Source organism: Carassius auratus, chromosome 7, assembly GCF_003368295.1.
Source record: "Carassius auratus strain Wakin chromosome 7, ASM336829v1, whole genome shotgun sequence".
Taxonomy (NCBI): domain Eukaryota; kingdom Metazoa; phylum Chordata; class Actinopteri; order Cypriniformes; family Cyprinidae; genus Carassius; species Carassius auratus.
Genome location: NC_039249.1, coordinates 320,731 through 341,671, shown reverse-complemented (window position 1 = coordinate 341,671; position 20,941 = coordinate 320,731). Strand labels below are relative to the sequence as shown.

At 36.0% G+C, this 20,941-nt stretch overlaps 2 protein-coding genes across 3 annotated transcripts in view; one reads left to right on the top strand and one right to left on the bottom strand.

Annotated features, from left to right (window-relative positions):
- Window positions 1-284: 284 nt before the first annotated feature.
- On the bottom strand, window positions 285-20,278 carry LOC113105346 (C-type mannose receptor 2-like). The gene is made up of 7 exons (XM_026266386.1): window positions 20,270-20,278; window positions 19,250-19,312; window positions 19,062-19,180; window positions 4,704-4,762; window positions 4,262-4,630; window positions 1,225-1,685; window positions 285-685 (listed from the first exon to the last, which is right to left on the bottom strand). Exons 1-7 carry the CDS (start codon window positions 20,276-20,278, stop codon window positions 545-547), a joined length of 1,221 nt encoding a protein of 406 aa, XP_026122171.1. The 3' UTR covers window positions 285-544.
- Window positions 19,874-20,941, top strand: part of LOC113105404 (ependymin-2-like) — an 86,890-nt gene continuing 85,822 nt past the window's right edge. For both annotated transcript variants that reach the window (XM_026266453.1, XM_026266452.1), the window contains exon 1: window positions 19,874-20,833. In XM_026266453.1, the coding sequence (XP_026122238.1) occupies window positions 20,758-20,833 (76 nt within the window). In that variant the 5' untranslated portion in view covers window positions 19,874-20,757. The remainder of the gene's footprint in view (window positions 20,834-20,941) is intronic.

Sequence of the window (20,941 nt, the reverse complement as noted above, 5' to 3'; positions counted from 1 at the left end):
GCTGAGTCCTTAGCCATCTTCAAGAATCGGCTTAAAACACATCTTTTCCATTTTTATTTGACCCTCTAACTTTAACACTCACTATTCTACACTATTCTAATCTATTATATTATTAAAAAAAAAAAAAAAACTACCTTTCTAATCTTTTTGTATTCTATTTTCTTTACATTGTTTTATACAATTATATAAAAAAAAAAATTAACACTAGCTTGCTCTATTCTTTTTCTATCTGTTTTCTTTTTATTTATTATATTGTTTAAAAGCCATTGCTAAGTGTACTGCGTTTAAGCTAAATGAGACCTGTTATAGCACTTATATATCATTGCTCCATTGTCCAAATTTGTAAGTCGCTTTGGATAAAAAAAGATTTTTGCCTGATACCTTGAAAGATTTATTTGTAAACAAATACCAAACTGAAATAAATAATGCGTAATATATATATATGTATATAAACATATTTTCCATCATTATTTTATCATTTACCATGAATTGACTGTTATAATAACATGTGATGATGTTATGAATGCCTTTTCTTTATCAGAGTCTAGCGTTTCATTGGCTCTAAGTCCTCACATGCCGTCTCTTGTGTGTTTTCTTGTGTTTTCTGCTGCTGGAAGATCTTCCCGTCAGGTTGGACGCTCCAGTTTATGCTGGATTTTTCTTGATCTGAGAGGATCTCCTTCATCTAAAGACCAGATTACATCAGTCATGAGTGAACGAGATCAATCTACCACCGTTTAGATGGCAGTAAACTAAAACTATAAAAAACAAATAATAATAATAATAAATTTAAAAAAAATGTTAATTAAATAAAATAAAATAATATATTTTTAATGAATTCAATTCATAAAATTTTTGTTCTGTTTTTCAACACAACTAAAATATAAACATTCTTAGATCAACAAATATTCAAATGACAGAAGATAAGAAGCAAATATACCTAAATGGTTTTTTGTTTGTTTTTTGCTTAAAACGAAATATATATTTCTGTGAAAAGTTAGGTTTGATTCAAAGGAAAGCTAGCTGATTTTCTGAGCCCATTGGCAGATATAGTTTTATACAAAAAAATATATATTTTCATATTTTAAGTAATTTTCCTTCTGAGGTAAATATAGCTCAATTTAAGGATGTATAGAAACATGCAAGTGACACAAAACGCACACAAAAAAATTATTATAGTAGGAATATTTAAATATAGTATAATAGCATGCAGAATCATCTGACCTTCATCTCTATGGCCTCCATCACTGTGGATTCATCCAGTTGTCCGTCTGATGTGATTGTGAATCTCACACGCTGTATTTTCCTGTTTTCGCGGCAGTAGAAAGGCAGTGAAGTCGAGCAGGGGTCATCAGCCATCAGTCCTACAGTACTGGCTTTCACACAATTCTCATTTCCATTCAAGTTATCAGGCTGCCCAGACACCCAACTCACAGAGGACAACGATACACTGCTCTCGTCTGACCACTGCCATGAGATCAATGGATCCAATGGGGTCCTGTGCAGGCCAATCCAAGCATAATAGAAGCCCGTGCTAGAAAGTGTGTTTGTGAGGAACGTGTTCTCTGTGTTGTCTGAAATGGTGGCCAGGTCTACGTAGTTTGTTCTGCAGTAAATTTGAGCATCATACCAGCTCAAGACCGTTCCAATGAATTTAAACTTGTTCTGAAGTGTGTCCTGTGAGTCTGTAAGGAGTAGATTGGACAGAGAAAAAATCTTTAAAATGTGAAGTGACATACAAAATTAACTATAAGTTTATAGCTTTGTTTATATACAAAATATGGACAAACTCATCCTCAAACAATGTCTTGGAAAGATGATTTTAGAAAGGCAGAGCTTTTGTTCACTTTTTGAATGCAATAAACATTTGTCCTGCTGCTATCTGCACATTTCATAGTTTCAGGATTGACAGCGTTATTTAAATGATGGACTGAATCCAAAACTGTGATGATTGACACTGATGAACATAGCATGAGAAAATAAATAAATAAATAAAATGTTCTGTGATTTAAGTCTGGAGTGTAAATGCAAAGCAGTAGATCTGTGTGTGTGTTACTGTGTATTGGATAATTACGTTATTTATGTAATAATAGTAATTCAATAATACAGTTTTAATTGTATCAGATCAGTATGGAGCAATGAAAAGTGATGTTTATATATATATATACATATATATATATATATATATATATATTTTTTTTTTTTTTTTTTTTCTGATAGCACACAACACATTTGTTAGTGCAGTTTCATGCAGTGTCTTTTATAAAACTGTTTTAAAGGTCCCATGACGTGGATTATGTTCTTTTTTTTATGCATTTTAAATGTTTCCTGAGGTGTACCTATATTATTAGTATGATTTTTACATTTAAAATTTAAAAATAAAAGCCATTTTTATATCCTGATTTTATCCCTCTGGCTTGAATGCTCTGTTTGAAGGGGCGTGTCTGCTGTGAGACTCTGTTGTGATTGGCTGACATCTTTGCATTCGAAATGCTTATTACATCTGTAACTCCTCTCAAATACTTTAAATACTCAAAATACAGCTGTTGAGATTGACAAATCATGGAAGTGTTGATTATAGCCTTATTTTTCCGATCTTTTCCCATCACATGAAAGGCTGCAGTGATGAGCATTGAGTAAACAGAGTCTGTTTATCATGTGAATGCAGTGATCTCGTCATTGCAACACGTTTACTCAAACAAGATGCTTTCACCACAATTAACAGCAAACACCATAACGACATGAATACTGTTAGAGCTCCGTTGTGCAGCATAACAGCATCATTGATTATAACGGCAGTTTGGGCAAGTGTGCAGATATACTCGCAATGTGTGATTAACAGCTCTGAACAATTTAAAGGGAGCTCCTTTAATCGCTCTCTGTCTAAATCACAATTTAAATAACAGATTTGTTTCATGCTATACTACTAAGAGAAACAATGTGAAGTTAATTGACACTGGCTTGATTCATTGATGCATAAACAGTATCGTGTGAACTTGAATAATTAGCTACACATCAGAAATCTGGGGGGACCATAGACAGGCTAGGGAAACTCATTGTAATGTTAAAAAAAACACATAAAGTGAAATATTCATGTCATGGGACCATGCTTATTTGTCGCCTATGGTATTTGATCTTGCTATAAGGATTTTTTTTTTCTTTTCTTTTCTGGAAAACATGATTTAAGAATGTAAAAGGTCAGGTTTAACTGCAAAAATTGATTAACTTCCTCAGTATTTGGGTCATTCTACAGAAACGTCAATTTTTCTGTCCCTAGCCTTTACAGGAATATTACAGTTGAAAATCACATTAGGGTTACAATATTTTTAATATAATTTAAAATAAAACAATGTGTTATTTGAACAATTAGACATTATTGCACGATAAATGTGGCAATATTTGTTTTTAATTAATTATAAAGAATTCCAAGAACCACAAAACTGCTTGTCCCCACAGCCATGTAGAGAGAGAAAGTGCTTTATTTTACAGTCAAAATTAGGGTTTTCTACCATTTAAAATACTTTAATGTATTCATAACTATCAAATATATGACATAAATGACATAATTGAAAAGGCTCAATAAATATTATAAAATATATAGTAAAAACAGTGGTCCCCAGGATTTGTGTCACTGGTGTTCCAGTTTGAAAAAAACTGTAATTTTGTAATAAACATCACACTGATGACATCACTTCCTATTTTCTAAAGATCTATGAAAAAGCCCATAGTAAGCACACTGTTTCTTTTCAATTATCAGAAACAAACATTTAATTCACAATTTCATATTAAGCTTTTAGTAAAAAAAAAAAATATATATATATATTGATAAAGAAGGTAATGCCAGTGACAAAACATGGTTAATGTGGTCTTGAAATAATTGCACTAAAGAGCTAAATAGAAACAGAATTAAGCTGTCCTTCATATGTATTCGTAAAGTCAAAAGGTAATCTAATAATGTGGTCTAATTTTAAATGCTAGAAAAATAAATACATTTTAAGACATTTTGTCTTACCCAAAGTGGACATTTCTGTAGAATGACCCATTTTGTCTTGTTTTCCAGCACAAATGTCTAATCATCCTGGCAACATTATATGAGATCAAAAATAATTTAAGATAGGAGCTTAATCAATGTCTTCATCGAATTTAAGTGGGAATCAAGACAAAATACTAAGTACATTTTTTTTTTCCTTTCTTTTTTGTAGTGTGTATAAGAGTATGAATTTTATAAATTGTATGCTATGAGTACTGTATAAGTTCTTACCAGTTTGGCAAAAGAAGTAGTCTTTTTCAGTGCAGCCTCTGTCGCCCCATCGTCCATTGGCTTGTACAGACACACAGGCCTCGCTTGTTTTGGGCAAGTCCGGGTCCCAGGATTCCCACATTGTATAGCTGACCGGTGTGTTTTGATATGACCAACCCCAAGAGACTCTGTAGAAACCGACCCAGGCCACAGACTGAAAGTTCACAGCGCTTGCCGCCTCCTTTAGTTTGGCTCTGTCTTCATCGCTCTGAACCGTTGCCAGATCCGTGTATTTCTCTCTGCAGTAGGATTGTGCTTCTGTCCAGGTCTTTGGCTCTTGGATCAGGACGATTTGATACAGATCACATGAAGCTGTGGACAGGATTCCTGCTGCAGGAAAATCAACAGTGTTAAACTGCTCTAAACCCCTGATCTGACATCAGTTTCTTTCACTGACACTCACCGAGAAATACAACCAGTTGAATCTTGTTCTGTATCATCTTGTCTTCACAGGTTTGTTCACTGAAAGAAAGAAATGACAAGAATATGACATGTTGGTTAGGTTTCTGATATTTCAAAGGAAATAGTTTTCTTTATAATCAAGGGGATTTATTGGAGATGAGCAAGCAGACATGACTGCAAAACATGTTCTTACAGAGAGAATCAGTGAATGCAAAAACCACCCTTTGACCTAAAACCCTTAAACAAGCTGTAAATAATGATGACAATATGTTTTTTTTTATTAGTTTAACTTATCAAATTAACCAATTTAAACTCCGTTTTTGTACATTATATGAGATTTGACTTTTTCTTTTATATAAATTAAGTTGATCTTACATGTACATCCAATTTGATTATTCTTATTTAGGTATAATAAGCTTTAAAGTTGACGTAGGTGATAATTGTCATTGATTTATTTTATTTTTTCAGCCATAGAAATCCAACAAACCCAAATTTACCTGCTCTGGAGCGACTGAAGTGTGATCTTCTAAAGAGTAAATCAAGTGTCTTCTCTCAACAGACTTGTCTTTTACTCTCTACTCAACTCTTTATTCATTATGTTATGCAAAATCTTTTGTCAATACTGTACATAAGAAGCTAAGACTGATTTACATTCTGATTCTGCTGCAATATGAAGCTCTTACAAACAGCATCAGAGCATAATGACATAGCACATGCTTTTTCACAATGATAACACTTTTGTCACATATTTATTGTACTGGTTTCCTTAACCTTCCTTAAGCGTAAAGGAGCAACCGTATCTAAAATGCTAGAAAAGAGAAGAGTCTATAGTTTCTGTTACATCATCAAGCTGTTTTGGATATGCTAAGGATACATCAGGAAGATAACTTACAAAGCAGTCTTTTGTGGTAGAAGTGATGGTTCTACCATACTTGTAACAAGAAGTAGAGTTAACAGCTTAAGTTCACACGACGATTACATGAGACTACGATATGAGATATCATCGCTTGACTGCACAAGTCTAATCTACTGTAACCCCAATATAGTTCAAAATCTCTATGAATGCTGATCCAAATGCATCTGTTTCATTATCTGCATTGCTATTAATAATCAAATCAATATGCTGAAAAACTTGTGTCTTTAAATTGTTCCAAAGAAATAAATAGAAATGTGTGTAGATATTCTGTCTGTCCAAATGAATGCTGATGATGTGACTGCTTGTGCGTTTTGTTTATTTCACGTGATTTTCAAGTACATTTTGTAGCGTTTGGCAGCTGTTTTATTACCAAAGTTTGCAATAAAGTAGTCAACATTAATGTTCTGGTAGCTAGCTGACAATTAAAGCGTGACTGGTTCAATGGAAGGATTTTCACAGAATGTCTTCAACCTTCAATGCATTTTAATATTTACATTTACATTTAGTTATTTTGTAGATGCTTCAAAGCAACTTACAACTGGGGAATACATAAAGTGACAAACAGACATAGGAAGTGCTCGTGGTACCTAAAGTTTCAGGCATAAAATAAATAAAGAGAAAGTCATTGTTTTTTTTAATGCTGAAGTCAATAGCCTCGAAAGAGATGAGTTTTCAGCTGTTGCTTGAAAATTGTCAGGGATTCAGTATTCCGGATAGGGTTGGGAAGATCATTCCACCAGCCAGGAATGGTGAAGGACAAGGTTTAGGAAAGTGACATTGAGCCTCTCTGTGATAGTACCATGAGCCGTCACTCACTAGTGGATCACAGACTTCAGGAGGGGATGTAGATTCCTAATAGTGAGTGGGAGTATGCGGGTGCTGAGCCTGCGGTCTAGTCCTAAAGAAAAAAGTGGTTTACTATTACCCAGTTAAAACACACACATTGTTGTTGGTTTATTAGTAATTTAAATAGTAATTTAGTAATATCAATACAGTGCACTATAAATTTGATCAACAGATTATTATTAAAATCTGTTTACATTTACAAAATCCATTTAAGTGGATCAGTGAAAACATTGGAAATCTTTCTTTGTACTTTTGTCAAATAAAGGTTAACGAGAATTAACAAACACGGAGAATCTTAATTATACAATTAATGGTTGCACTTTATTTTACAGTATGTGTACTAACATGTACTTATAGTGTACTTACAGTGTATTTATCTAAGAAAGTTCTGGTAACGCAAGGTAACTACATGGGGTAGGGTTAGGTTTAGGGGTAGGTTCAGGGTTAGTACCTAGTTATTACATAGTTATTGTAATTGCTATAATAAGTACATAGTATGTACATGAGGAACAGGACTGTAAAATAAAGTGCTACCCAATTAATCATAGAATTATATTAATTTTATCATTAATACATATATATATATATATATATATATTTTTTTTTTTTTTTTTTTTTTTTAATGCAAGTCTCTCAGTTCCAGTGTTGGTCTTTCTGGAGGCGTTGGAGGAAAAGCAGGTGAAAATACATAAGAGATGTGAAAATACTCCTAGACCAGCAGTTATTAATCCTGCTCATGGGGACCCTGCACTGCAATTTAAGAGCTATACAAGCAAAATGATATAGTGCACATAGATTACTACTGTTTTATTTAATGTTTTGATTCTGTAATAAAATTTATCAATAGCTTCATGAGGATGAGTCAATGCTGACAGGATTTTTTTTCTGCTCAACTCTCCACTTCATTTGCTTAGTTTTAAAACAGACAGTGACAAATGAGCTCTGGGTTGATGTAATGCTGTTTTGGAGATCAAATTATGTTTTATTAGCCCATGTAGTTTTTACTGCTGTAACTAAGGCAAATACACTCATGTTTGCATATGTATGAATTTGTTAAGCTAATGTTGCAGACTGTGTCAGTTCCCCGAACTAAAAAAAAAAACAAAAAAAAACCTCCAAACAAATTTAAGAGTATCAATTTAAATAATGTTAAAAAAAAAAACAGATGTAATAATACGGATAAACAAATGATACAGCTTGGCTTATTGAATATCAGGTCCCTTTCTACAAAAGCACTTTTTGTAAATTATATGATCACTGATTATAACCTAGATCGGTAAAGGGGGAGGTGTTGCTACAATTTATAATTAACGTAGCTGTTGCCACAACCAAACAAAATTGATTTTTTTAACCCAAGCTAAAGAATAATAATGTGCATTTGATCAGCTATAGCTGCAGTACAAGATTATGAGATGCATTATTTGAATGCTTGGCCAAAGACATGTCTTTAATCTTGAATAAAAAAGAGAGGGTGTGTATGAACCCTGAATGTTATCAGGATGGCTATTCCAGAGTTTGGGAGCCAAATGTGAAAAAGCTCTATCTCCTTTAGTGGACTTTGCTATCCTACTGTAAGTACAACCAAAAGTTCAGAGTTTTGTGACCTTAGTCACCTTAATTTACATAAAAATAAACAATATATAAAAATAAACAATGAACAAAACTCTTTTCTGAGCCGTGTCACCTTCACAGCTTTATGATATTGTTCTTAGTATGAAGCCTTCATTCTGTCACTCTGATGTTCTGCCTTCTCAGATTTTTAAAGATGCTTTTCCAGCTTAAAATAAGTTGTCACTGCTATTATCAATAGCTCCTTTACAGATCGAATTGTACTAGCTTCTTTTAAACACGCTGTAGACCAACCACTGTTAAAAAAACAAACCTATTCTTGATCAGCATGACCTAAGTAACTATAGACCCATTTCTAAATTATCTTTCATCTCAAAAGTTTTGGAAAAATTTGGTTGTTCTCAGATCTCATCTTACTTAACCTGCTAACCTGCACTTTCACATTTTGGGACTCACAGCTGAAAATTACCTTTTGGGCTTTACTATCAATCATCCAGAGACACTGAAGTGCCTTGAAGAAATTGTACCACGCTGAATTATTATTTATTATTATTATTATTATTATCATTATTTAATTTCTTTATGAACAGTAAGGCCGGATTTAGTAAATAAACGCTCTAGCCTGCAGTCTTCAGTTTTAAGCAAACACAAATCAGAAGTAAACCACGGAGCAGAGATTGTAAAAAGAAACAGTCAGAGTTTTGACAGGTGCAAAAACATCCATGATCTCCATTAGTCCATTAGCATCTGCAGTGGAGGATTCAGAAATTTCTGAATTCTGAGAAATCAGAATTTAGGTCTTGTCACTGTTTAGACAGAGAATAATTTCAGACATCCTTTTTTGTAAACTAAGTAAAACATTGAGAAAGTAGAGACACAGGCATTTTGACATTAGGTATTGAATGTATATAGATCTGAGTGTCATCACCATAAAAGTGAAAGTTAAGACCAAGTGTTCTTAAAAGTTGGCCAAATGTACATATAAGGAACACCTGGAGGACCAATTTGCCACTTATTAGGTCAATTGGCAACATGATTGGGTATAAAAAGAGCCTCTCAGAGTGGCAGTGTCTCTCAGAAGTCAAGATGGGCAGAGGATCTCCAATTCCCCCAATGCTGCGACAAAAATAATGTGGCAATATCAGAAAGGAGTTTCTGAGAGAAAAATTGCAAAGAGTTTGAAGTTATCATCGTCTACAATGCATTTTCTCTGAGCCAAGGCTCATTTAAAATGGACTGTAGCAAAGTGGAAAACTGTTCTGTGGTCAGACAAATCAAAATTTGAAGTTATTTTTGGAAAACTGGGATGCCATGTCATATGGACTAAGATTCCTGCTCAAGGGTTCTTGCTTTTGCTTTCATCAAAAGCAACTTGCATTGCATCTAACATATACATTATTTTAGACATGCTCATTCATTTCCTGAGATCGAATGCATATTCTGGCATGCTTTGCTCTACTTATTAATCCTTAATATGTAACTGCAGTAATGCATATTTTCTAAAAGAGGCAAACTAACAGGCTCAAACTGGTTCAAAACAGCAGAAAAGGTTACATAAATGCCAGGGTCATACAAAGGTGGACCAATAAGGGCCCTAATGCTCTCCACCTTGTGGATAAAAAAGTGAAGAAACTCGTCACACACTTTTGATGGGTTCTCAAAGCACTGGAGTTGTGGGACATTAAAAAAAAAGTTTTGATGGTATTAAAAAGAACTCGAGGATTGTGACCATTAGAAGAAATAATGTTAGAAACATGTTTGGTCTTTTCAGCTTTTACAATTTTTTGATAAGAACACCAACTCTCTCGAAGTATCTGAAATGACACTTGGAGTTTATCCTTCTTCCATTTTCTTTCCGCCCTTCTGCACTCGCGTCTGGCAGCGGGGGTGACATCGTTCAGCCAAGGGTCAGATCTCGGTTTAGACATCCTGGTTTTTACAGGGGCAACCATGTCTAATGCTGCTAGGCAAGCAGCATTGAAACCAGCGCGCAGATCTTCAACAGTTGTATTAGGACAAAGAGAGACACAATTAAGATTAAAAACAGAGGAAAACTGAGCAGCAGTGGAAGGGTTAACTATTCGACCATGGCGCACAGGGGCACACGGTTTAACTATGACACAGGAGAGGGAAATTTCAAATACAACAGGCATATGATCAGAGAAGAAAGCAACACAGACTTCAAGATTAGAAACAGTTAAGCCATGAGTTAAAACCAAGTCAAGAGTGTGCCCACGTTCCTGTGTGGGGCCAGATACACACTGTACAAGATTAAAACAGTCAATGACATTTAAAAAGGCTCTTGCCATTGGCTTTTCAGGACAGCACACATGAATGTATACCCGCAAAATAGGAATGGGCGGTTCAGCACAAAAAAGGAGGCGTGTTCCGGTGCAAACAATCCCTGGTGCTATTTTGCTGTTCCATTAAACAATTGCGCCACTGACCAGAAAAAAAACCTAGTCTAAAGTCAGTGGCGCGTTGCGCGTTGTTCATTATGCTATTTTAAGGGCGCATGCTTGACCATAATGTGTAGCGTGCACAACGCGCATACACTTTGCTCATGTAATCTACACAGATGCAACAGTTATTTTTGCAAATCATAAATTGTTACACTAAAAAAATATTAACACATGAGATGACGGAAATCATTGTGGTGTGCCACGAAGATGTGAAAAAAGGGGCATAAATCTAGCTTACAAATTATTCAGGCTAATTGTAGTAATTAAGGATCAGACCTGTTTGCCCAATAGTGGCAAGATATATATGTATATAAGGACATCTGACAAATTGGTTTGTCCGTCAAGAACCAGGAAAAAAAATCGATGAAACAATTGTGGCTATTTCCTCCCACGCCTGTTTAACCGACGCTATTTTGGGTGGATTTCTCCCAACCCCATACAACACAACTTCTCTGTCTTTCACTGCTCTTACAAGAACATCAGTCTCCTCGGCTGTGAACCGCTCCTAGCGTGCGCCTGGTAAATAGCTACGCCATAATAATAGCAATCCATAATGGAACTTGCGCACCTGCTTTTATAAAGGGAATGTTGGATGACGCTCTGATTGGTTTATTTCACGTTACGCCCAAACCACACCTATGAATAATGAAGCTACTTCAGACCAACCCATTTTAGATTTGCGCCGGGCGCAAGAGCCATTTATCCCGCCGGGAAAATAGCAACAGCACCGAGACCCGCCCACAAAGTTACTTGCGCTTCGCGCTTTGACACTTGCGTTTCAGATCATTAAAATAGGGCCCAATATCTGCGCTGGATATTAATACCCAAAGTATAGTGAAAACACTATCAATTAGCACAGTAACAAGATCGGCAGTTTAAGACATTAACTTGTAAGCACAAATGACAAGATACTTCTCTTTTCAAAATGAATAAGGCTTTATTAGATAAATCTAAGACATATAAACTAATCTAACATATAAACACACGCAATCACACATTCACACAAGTTTCAGAAAGATCGAAAGTTAGGGAAGGATGAGTTTAAGAGAATGAAAATGTGAAATCCCAAGTTTACAGCAATACGTTAAATTGCATAGACATGAACAACCATCAATCACTTAATTAGCCCTCGCATTGATTTCCTCAATGAGGTTAGAATTATATTATATAAACCAGTACAAATGTCTGGAGGTACATTGCCTGTGTTAAGTCATCATTGAAAGGGGGTTTCCCGAGGTTGCTGATTGGCTGGAAGTTCAGTAGTCGTTGAAGTGACATCTTGGGAAGCCCGTGGTTGGGCGTTGGCTGCAGAGTTGTGTGGCTGGTTGTAGTTGAACGGGCAGTCGAGGTCAGACACAGCGTTACAAAACTTAACTCAGAACACGAAACTCTCAAACGGAAAAGAAAAGAAGTAAAGTTTGACGAGACTAGGTGGTGTTTTTTCTCATCGTGGCTAAGTAGCAGCAGGTGTGCAGGCTGAAGCACACTGGAACCGCGCTCAAAGAACAGTGATGACTAACAGCATGGCTAAAAGGTAAAGCTAAGAAGCAAAGCTAAAGCTAAAAGCAGGCATGACTTATAGCAGAAGCTAAACGCATAGCTAAAACTAAAAGCTAAAAACAGACATGACTAATAGCAGAAGCACAGCTAAAAACTAAAAGCAAGATTTTATGGTGTCCTAAGTATTTAAACTGGCCTATTGGCCACACCTCAAATGTTGTCTTGACCAATCAGATATTGTCTTGGCTCGGGGGTATCATAAATCATATGTTATCTTATCAAGCACATGGTCCAAATTTTCCCGCTCTTGCAGGGTCTAATTTTGTACATGATTCCTATAACAAGAATATACATTTGACAAATAACATTTGACAAATAACTGATGGTAATGACTGTTTCAAGCTAAAAGATTCGAATACATACATACTAAACATGAATATGTATCCTTAAGCTATCCAAAAGTTATTAAAAGGCATACACAATAAGTGATTATAACATGATAGTCAAATGTGTGGGTTACATATAAATGAATATGGAGTAAAGCGATGGACTGATATTCATCTATAAGTCTTTTTGAGTTCATTTTGGTCCATATATATGTAGGAAAGACAGTTTCTGTGTCATTATCTTTTGACAAAGATTTCTGTGGAGGCCAGAGGTTCAATGGTTTATCCATCTCAAAAATGTACCTAAATTATATGGAGCCAGAAGAGTCTCAATAAAGATAAATGCACACACTACAGTCACATATGCACACATAGGATTCATACATGCACACACATAATTCATAAATACACACACAGGATACACAAATGCACACAAAATTCACAAATGCACACACAAAATTTAAAAAGCACAGAAGATTTACAAATGCATACAAAATTCAGAAATGCACACAAAATTCAGAAATACACACACAATTTAGAAATGCAAACAACATTTACAAATGCACTCAAGATTCACAAATGCACAGGACAAGATTCAGAAATGTATTTCTGATGCACACACACATATATCTTGATTTACAAACTGCTTGCGGTCTGTGAACTTCACTGCATTTGTGTGTGAATTTTGAGACTCCCTTGACTTGGCTCAACACACAAATGCCTTTTTTTAAACAGGGAATGATCTGCAACCAATCAGATATCTCCCTTGTTTTAGCCAATCACAAGAATGCACCCCACGTGGGGGATTGTTTACTTATAAGCCAATCAGCGAACGACTCACTTTCCTCACGCAGCGAACGACTCACTTTCCTCAGCGAACGACTCACTTACCTCACACAGCCGGCGACTCACTTTGCGCAGCCAGCGACCCACTTTGCGCAGCGAATGACTCACTATCCTCATGAGTCACGCAGCGAACGACTCACTTTTCTCACCCAGCGAGCGACTCACTTACCTCACGAGACACGCAGCGAGCGACTCACTTTCCTCAGCGAACGATTCACTTTCCTCACGAGTCACGCAGCGAGCGACTCACTTTCCTCAGCGAACGATTCACTTTCCTCACGAGTCACGCAGCGAACGACTCACTTTCCTCACCCAGCGAGCGACTCACTTTCCTCAGCGAACGATTCACTTTCCTCAAGCAGCGAAGTTGAGCGAACGATTCACTTTCCTCACGCAGCGATCAACTCACTTTCCTAAGCGAACGACAGCCGGAGACCCACTTTTCGCAGCCAGAGAGCCACTTTCCTCTCGCAGCGGAACACTGACTCTCTCTTCATGTAGGGACTGAATATTATAATAAAAGTGTCTTCTATATTGCATCCAAAAGAATATTTAGATATATTTAAATATTCAAAAAGGTTTAAACATTTTTTTTTTTTTTTTTTTTACTTTCATTAAAATATTTCAATAAAATGAAATAATTGCCTATTGCAAATTTATGAATCCATGGTTAACTTTTTTTCTGCAGTCACTGGGCTATATGTATTGAGACATTTTTAAATTTATATTTAGTAAAAAATATTAAAAAATAAACCTGAATTGTAATCTAAACATCTGTATTTTCATACAATTTAATACAATTGCTGTGTGAACACGTTCATGTGATTGGCTTATAAGTAAACAATCCCCCACGTGGGGTGCATTCTTGTGATTGGCTAAAACAAGGGAGATATCTGATTGGTTGCAGATCATTCCCTGTTTAAAAAAAGGCATTTGTGTGTCGAGGCAAGTCAAGGGAGTCTCAAAATTCACACACAAATGCAGTGAAGTTCACAGACCGCAAGCAGTTTGTAAATCAAGATATATGTGTGTGTGCATCAGAAATACATTTCTGAATCTTGTCCTGTGCATTTGTGAATCTTGAGTGCATTTGTAAATGTTGTTTGCATTTCTAAATTGTGTGTGTATTTCTGAATTTTGTGTGCATTTCTGAATTTTGTATGCATTTGTAAATCTTCTGTGCTTTTTAAATTTTGTGTGTGCATTTGTGAATTTTGTGTGCATTTGTGTATCCTGTGTGTGTATTTATGAATTATGTGTGTGCATGTATGAATCCTATGTGTGCATATGTGACTGTAGTGTGTGCATTTATCTTTATTGAGACTCTTCTGGCTCCATAAAATTACGACATATGCTCTCAATGTCAAATGCAGAAATGTTAAAGCATGCGTTTATGACCTCAAGGTTAGATTATTGTAATGCTTTATTGGGTGGTTGTTCTGCACGCTTAGTAAACAAACTCCAGCTGGTCCAAAACGCTTAGGTTGTGGATTTAAATGTATATCAAGGCATTCTCAAAGACTACTTTTTGTCAAAGCTTTTTTTTGCTGTTGTTGTTTTAAATATTGATCTGAAGTGTAGTTTCGGGTTAGGGTTAGTTATTATTATTTTTTTTTTTTGCTAAATGTTTTTGCTATATGGTTATAGCTATCCCAATTCATTTGAGTATGTATAATTATATGTGTAATAAAGGTGTGTGTGTAAGTGTGTGTGAGTGTATGTATCCATTTTATACTCTTGATGTTTTAGAGTGTAACCCCTTCCTTGCTGCCCACTTTTTAACTGCATTGTAGTCAAATTATTTATTTTATTTCACATAGTTGTGGTGTTACAGTCACACCAGTTCATAGGTGTGTATGTGTACAAGTGTGTGTTCGCCTGTGTGTGAGTTGGTGTGTTTATTTTGCACTCTAGGTGTTTTAGAGTTTCACTTCTTCACTGCTGTGCATTTTTTTTTAGTAAATTTGCAGATTTGTTTTTGTAGATTTTACACATAAAAACGTTCTGTGTTTAATTCATTCATTTTTCATAATTAAGTCATTTTTGACTGAAGACAGTGAGTATAACACATGTTTTACGACCACTTTGGTTTTTCTGCTCTCAATTTATTTATTTTTACAATTTTTTGTGTGTGTGTTCACATACCATGTGCCATAAAAGTCACAACGTTTTTTTTGATAATAAACTTTTCGCTTATTTTATTTTTGTATTTTTTTGGATCATCAGTCATCAATGCTTGGTAAATAGCCTTTGCAGAGATTTTATTAAAATTTCACCAAGCTGATTACTCACTAAAAACTCCCACACTGCTCCCTTGCCAGGAAACGCCCCTCATGTATATAAATATATTTAGTGTAATGTATGTGTAGTCTTAAATTTTCCTACGATTGTTCAGATGATCAGATGATATGGAATATAATGCTTGAGTCATACTGTTTTCTTTAATGTTATGATTCTGTAAAGATAATTGAGCAATAGCTTCATGATGCTTCTTTGTCCAGGTTGCATGAGGATGAGTAAATGCTGACAGGTTTTTTCTGCTGAACACTCCTCATCATTTGTTTAGTTTAAAACAGACAATGACAAATGAGCTCTGGGTTGATGTAAAGCTGTTTAGGAGATCAGATGATGTTTTATGAACCCATGTAGTTTTTACTGCAGTAACAAATGCAAACACACTCATGTTTGCATATTCATGAATTTGTTATGCTAATGATGCATGTCAAATACATTTAAACAAATACTGAAAATTCTAAGAAATTAGTTATTTGCATTGAGAGTCACGTTTTCACTGACAATTGTTAAGGATGAATAGTCATTTAAAGAGCCACACAGATGGGAAATAAAAAATTACCTGTATTACAGTGTATGATGTAGCTGTCCATCAGTGTTAACAATGTGCAAAGTAATTAAACCAAAAAGTACACGATTTATAAAGTTATTGGCTTCTAAAGTAAGGAGTCGACTCTGAATCGCTGAAACAAGTCGTTATAGATTTCAAATCTTTTGCCCATCTCTATGTACGTCACTAGGAACACTTTGCATAATAATCTCCGCCTACCGTCTTGAGAGAAACGGAACTCTGACCCCCCAACAACCCCCGCCCCCCCCGACACACACACACATACACGTTCTGGTTGGTGTGATAGCATCATGTGTAGGAGACAGTGTTTTTTTAATTGTAAACGCAAGTTTGTTTTATTTTCACTGCCAAAGAATGAAAATCAGAAGAACCAATGGCTAAAATTCATTTTTACCACAATACCAGAGCAGTACAACACATCTATTTTGTTGTGTTCACAACATTTCACTGATGACTGCTTTTCTAATCTCGGTGAGTAAAAGGCGGGATTTTCAAAGCGTTTGGCCATAAAAGAGGGTTCATTACCAACTTTATTTGGACCAACAAGCATCTCCGAATCACAACGCGAAGTATGATTATGAAGTTATGTGTTTGTTTTCTCCCGAGCGTCTTATCAGTATGTGTGCTGTCTGCAGCCTTTGTTTGTACTGATCGTCATGTACAAACACGTCATTAAAATTAAGTGTAACTCCGTGAATACTTAACGAAGAGACATGAGAGACATATCTATAGAAAGCTTCTTCTTTAAAACTAAACAAGTGCTGCTAACAGATATTCTGTGATAAAGTAATCCATATGAAAACAACGCGATGTCTGTTTTTCATGTCTCCCTGTGTTATATCTAATGTGAACACGCCCCCGCGCTGAACGCGCTATTCAGATTCAAACTGAAGCGTGCGGCTTGAATACACACACACAGAAGAAAACGCCGCGAGACTGTTCAAGTTGTTTATTTTACTGTTTGCTTCCTTGAGAGGAAAAAGACATAATTCACCCCAAAAAGATGCTAACGCATTGTTTACCATGAAGTTTTTACCACTTCTTTATGTGACATTTCCAATCTCCCTGAAAACTGCAGTTGTTAAGCCCCTCCTGAAAAAGAGCAATCTTGATGACACCATTTTGAGCAATTATTAACCAATATCAAATATTTATTTCATAGGCAAGATTATTAAAAGGTAGTCTTTAATCAGCTGAACAAACCTGAACAAACAATTTTAAATCTGGTTTCCGACAGCATTACAGCACAGAGTCAGTGCTTATTAAGATAATAAATGACATTTGCTTAAATTATGATTCTGGTGCTGGTAATACTAGATCTCAGTGCTGCGTTTGACACTGTCGATCATAACAAAGGTCTACAGAGACTGGAAAACTGGGTCTGGCTTTCTGGGATGGTAATCAAATGGTTCAGATCATACTTAGAAGGTAGAGGCTAAAATGTGAGTCTAGGACAGCATAATTTGATATGACATGTGGAGTCCCACAAGGGTCAACTCTTGCACCGCTCTTGTTTAGCCTGTATATGCTCACCTGTATGTTAAGCTAAAATAATGAGAAATAACCAAATTGCTTAAAACAGCTATGCTGATGATACCCAGATTTACCTAACCTTATTGCCAAATGACTACAGCCCCATTGACTCCCTCTGCCAATGTATTGATGAAACTAATAGTTGGATGTGTCAGAACTTTCTTCAGTTAAACAAGGAGAAAACTGGAGTCATTGCATTTGGAAACAAAGATGAAGTGTTCAAGGTGAATGCATACCTTGACTCTAGGGGTCAAACAACTAAAAATCAAGTCAGGAATCTTGGTGTGATTCTGGAGACAGACCTTAGTTTCAGTAGTCATGTCAAAGCAGTAACTAAATCAGCATACTATCATTTAAAAAACATTGCAAGAATTAGATGTTTTGTTTCCAGTCAAGACTTGGAGAAACTTGTTTATGCCTTTATCAACAGCAGGGTGGACTATTGTAATGGGCTCCTCACTGGCCTTCCCAAAAAGACCATTAGACAGCTGCAGCTCATGTAGAACGCTGCTGCCAGGATTCTGACTAGAACCAGAATGATAATGATGATAATAACTGCTTTGGGTGTGAGTGATCTAATGATTATGATAGTCAATGTGTCCTCACCTTTAATCAAAAGTAGACATGCATCTGCCATGAAAGCAAGTAACAGTGAGTAAAGCAATGGTATTGTGTGTGAATGGGGTAGTAGCAATGCAAGCGGGATTAGTTGCAACCACCTTGGTTGTGCTAACGGGCTATAAGCTAATAGCAGTCTCAGGAAATCAAAATAAAACTGCTGATAACAAGACGCTCTGATTGATTTTGTTGTAGAATACAATAAAGGATACATTCACACGTTACAGAAACTAATATCATGGTGTATAAAATAGATTTTAATATATAAACATGATAAATAATTAACATGACAAAGTTCAAACTCAGGACACACGGCAGCAACAAAGAGGAAATGATGCCCAGGATGGTGTGTGCCGAAGTCCAGATGTGGTCTTTACTGGGTTACTGTGTTGTTGCATTATTTCAGCTTTATACGGTGTCGTTAGTCAGCCTGTTGGGTTTATTTCGCAATAATGACTGCTTATTATCCCGTTTATTACATGGCTACTTACTAAAAAACAATAAAAGAGTATGAAATGATTATATTGCTTCTGCTAAATAAAATAGAATGGTTGTAACTTTGTCCATAGCAACGTAACTTTCTTAGCAACACAACAAAGTCAGCATTAAATATAAATCACAACTGATAAAGTTTGAAGTTAACAGGCTGCAGGTAGATAAACTAGTCACGAAGGCATCAGGTTTTACTCATTTTACTAGAAAATTCTTACTAAACAAACAAGCCAGAAGGTGATATTTCAGCCAGTTTCAGTTATATTAAATGTTTTTATACAAAACGATTTAAACAATCAAGACCCTGTGTTTGCTAAATTTAACTTACCTTTTGGTGCTCTTCACACCTTGTTCCACAATCTTCTTAGTGGCCCTGAATTGTCCCTTTTTTAGGGTGGTTTGGTGACGTGTTGGGTAAATGGTCTTCTTGTCATACTCCCCCAATGCCTACAACAGGGTGATGATCTTGATACACTCTTCTCTAGTCAAGGCCAAATGGTGGTCTCTGAGGCTGACCAAAAACTGTGCCAAGTCCTGAACGGCTCCATACCCCTCAAAATTATCAGGTCCAACCAAATCCTAAAATGAAAGATAATTCATGAACATTTGATAGCTGCAATGAATACAAATATTGCACAAATATGGCACAGCCAACATAACCCAGATTATATTTACACACATGTAAATGTACATTAAAAATGAAACTCGGCCCTTACATCATGAGAAGTGTTCTCTTCTGATGTTGGAAGATCAGTTTCTGAGGATAAAAATAACACTGCTTAGTTTTCTTTCTTTCATTTTCTTGGATTAACATTAAAGACACTGACAGCAGATAGTAAATTAGGCACGTTCACTTTAAGAGACAGAGCATCCATTATAAAGATACACATCCGATTTCTTTCTCAACTGTTTACTTTCACCTAAGATATAACCACAGTTTTTTCGAACACACTCTCCAAGATGGTATTTTGAAATATTTTGTATGTATTTGTTGGTAAAAAAAAAAAAAAAAAAAAAAAGCAAGAAGGTGCAGAGTCGGTGTTTAAGCTCTTTAAAACACGTCTCTGCGTGCGCCCTGAACACCAGAAGACAGCGGTGCTGAATTGAACTCTTTCACATCCCTTTCTGTTTGTGATTTGTATTTGTTCGTTCAGGTGCAGGAGGAACGTCCTGAAGGAGATCTCGGTTCAGTGATGCTGTCCGTGAGATGCAGCTCTCTGCGTGCGCACCGAACACAAAGTGTGAGTAACCAGCTACTCAGTACAGCTTTCTTACGTTTGAATGCTTTAAACTCTATCAAATGTTTAAACTGGCAAGGTTTAAAAACACGTGAACATGAAAAGCTTTCGTGACGACACGCAGCAGCGGCCTGTCAACTGTCCTGAGCATCTTTTGAAGCTGGCTTCAAAAAAAATGTACCCTTATGATTGTCTTGTGTTCCCGGGTGACATTTGAGAAATGAGGAAGGGACTGTTATTATTAGCTGGCAACAATATCCTTTGGAAGCAATGCATGCTGTTCCACATTGTGAAATACCTGGGTCATGATCAAACAGAGTCATATGACAGAGTCATCATTAATGCTGCTGAGTGTCATGTGTCTGAAAACATCTGCAAATCACCCTCACCCTCACTTATTATTCTGATTTCTGAAGATCATGTGACACTGAAGACTGGAGGAATGATGCTGAAAATACAGCGGAGCATCACAGAAATATAAGAAATAAAATATGAAAATAATAAAATCTAATACAAAAAGCCCTAAATAAATCAAAGTGCATTAGTCTCAAATGAAAGTGATGAACATTGGTTTAAGGGCTGATAGAGCAGAACTAGACTCAGTTTGTGGGATAATAAACAGTGAATGTGATATTAAAGCATTGATCTCTCCATGGTCTCCGAGCTGATGCTGATTTGAGCTCTTGAGATGGAGAAGCAGGCGTGGATTCTGGACTGAGATGAGGAAGTCCTGGATGTGTTAAATGCAGTGAGATCAGCTGAAGATCAGATATCTGGGCTGGAAACATGAAGACGCTGCTGGCTTTGTGTTCGGTGCTGCTTCTGACTGGAAGATGCTCGGCACAAACACCACAAAAATGCCGTAAGTCTTAAAAATAGTTTTATGTCAGATGTTGTTCAGTTCATTTCAAACATTTTTCAGAACAAACAAGTTTCAGTTTTAGGCAACACTCAGGTGCTACACTGCATT

Excerpts from the sequence above, each read along its gene's own strand:
- LOC113105346 (XM_026266386.1), bottom strand. Across the intron at positions 4,631-4,703 it reads TCAACTGGTTGTATTTCTCG|CAGGAATCCTGTCCACAGCT; the intron begins GTGAGTGTCAGT and ends ATTTTCCTGCAG. Across the intron at positions 686-1,224 it reads TGGAGGCCATAGAGATGAAG|ATGAAGGAGATCCTCTCAGA; the intron begins GTCAGATGATTC and ends TCTGGTCTTTAG.